At 24.3% G+C, this 2,075-nt stretch overlaps 1 protein-coding gene across 1 annotated transcript, besides 1 other annotated feature; it reads left to right on the forward strand.

The window, feature by feature from the left end:
- Window positions 1-1,417: a repeat region.
- A 246-nt stretch (window positions 1,418-1,663) lies between these two features.
- Window positions 1,664-2,075, forward strand: EHI_156910 (uncharacterized protein; the record flags this gene model as incomplete). Its single annotated transcript, XM_001914485.1, has 1 exon — window positions 1,664-2,075. A coding segment is annotated over one exon (412 nt), but the record flags the coding sequence as incomplete, so codon positions are not given.

Consider the following 2,075-nt stretch of genomic DNA (forward strand, 5'->3'; position numbering starts at 1 on the left):
GTGTTAAGGTATTCTTCATCAATTTCTGTAGAGTTATTCTTTAATGTGACTTTCTTTATTATTGAATTACATTCTACTCTTCTTTCTATTATATCATTTATTTTCACTTTAATGTGCCTTTTAGTGCTTTCTTTTATTTTATGTGATATTTTAATATATTTAATATATTCTTTTTCATTATTGACATTGATATTTATTGCTTTTATTATACTTTCTATTTGTTCCCATCTTAATTTCTTATATAATTTCTTATTTAACAAATTAATTCAAAACAATACAACACTTCAATTAGAATTCTATTTGTTTGTTCTGTTGTATTTCTTGTCTGACTATCATCTCTTGTTTTTTGACAATCAGTGCTTTGCTTTTCTCTTCGATTTCCACTTCTGTCTTTTTCATAGGAGTAGTTTCGTTCATCTCCATCGTTCCTGATGATGCTTTCCTCAGTACTGGTTGTGTATTTATCACAAGCGTCATCGTTTTCTTCTTCTCCAGTTCCTTCTGTGAGATAAAATTTTCAATATCATCTTGTTGTTTTGATATTATTTGTTTTTGTGCTTCATTTTCTTTTTGTGTGTTGTCTAATTCTTCTCTTGTTATTTCTGCAATTTCTTGGTTTTTAATTACGATTTCTTGATACTCAGAGATTTGTTTTTCTTTATCTCTTATTTCTTTCTTTAATTCTTTAGTATTTTCCTCTATCATTTCAATCTTCTTCTCTAGTGTGTTTGTATTTTGTTCTAGTATCTTGTTTCTCTTTTTCAACCTTTCAATTTCTTCTTTCATTTCTTCATTTTCTTTTTCTATCTTCTTTTTATTAGCTTGGATACTTCGGATTTTTTCTTCTTTGTTATTTACTTCTGTGATTTTCTTTCCTTCTATCTCATTTACTTTTCCTTGTAGTTTTAAGTTTTCTTCTTCTAATTTTTCATTTTCTTTCTTCATTTCTTCATAATTCGTTTGAATCTTTTTAATTTGTATTTTCATTTCTGTAATTTCTTCTTCAAATTCTTTCCTAACTATTTCTTTTGCTTTTCTCATCATTTCTTCTGAGATGGCTTGTTCTTCTTCCATTCTTTCCATACTGTATTCTTTAACTTTTCTTTCAATTCAGTAATTTGATTTTTCAGAGCAAGTATTTCTTCTTTTTCTTTTTCTTCTTCTATCTTTTCTTCTTTATTTTTTGTTTCTTCTTGTATTTTCATTATACTTTCTGTTTCATTTATTATTCTTGCAATTTTACATCTATCATTCATTTCTTTAATTGGGTTTTTGTTTTTAATTTCTGCTTCTATAGCTTTAATGTCTTTTTCTTCCCAATCTTTTGTTTTTTCTTTAAACTCTTCTTTCGTCTTTTCAATTATCTTTTTCTTTTTAATTGAATATACTTCTTGTTGATTATCATACCATCTTTTTCATTAAAAATAATACAATTAATATTGGAGAGAAGATAGAAGGAGTAGTAAGTTATACAAATGAAAGTATTAGTTATTTAAATTTAGGAAAAGGAATTACAGGAAGATTACATAAAATTAATAGTACAAAGAAGATAGAAATAGGAGAGAAAATAGAATGTTATATTATTGGAATACAAGTTAAATGAGAAATAATTAAAGAAAAAGGAAAAGAAATAGAAGGAAGAATAGAAATAGTTGAATTAAGTATGAAGGAAGAAGGAAATATGGAAGAAAAAATTCAAGAAGGAGAAGAAATCGAAGGAATTATTAGTAGAGAAATGAAAGATGGATATATAATTTCGTTTAATTCAATACTTAAAGGAAAATTAAATTATATTGAAATAGGAGATAATATTGAAGAAATTAATATAAATAAAAAAGAATATAATGTTGGAGATAAAATAAAAGTTAAAGGATATTATAGTAAAGAAAATATCTATTTAATAAAAGACAAAAAAGAAGAAATTAAAGAAGGAGAAATTATTGTTGGAGAAGTTATTGGTAATAATACAAAAGAATTAAAAATTAAAGTATTAATTAAAGGAAATAGAATAGGATATATTCATTATTGTGATATAAGTAATGTTTTTAATCCATTTCCAAGAGATTATTTACAAA

Source organism: Entamoeba histolytica, genomic scaffold (genome assembly GCF_000208925.1).
Source record: "Entamoeba histolytica HM-1:IMSS scf_1104750518647 genomic scaffold, whole genome shotgun sequence".
NCBI classification, from domain to species: Eukaryota; Evosea; order Mastigamoebida; family Endamoebidae; genus Entamoeba; species Entamoeba histolytica.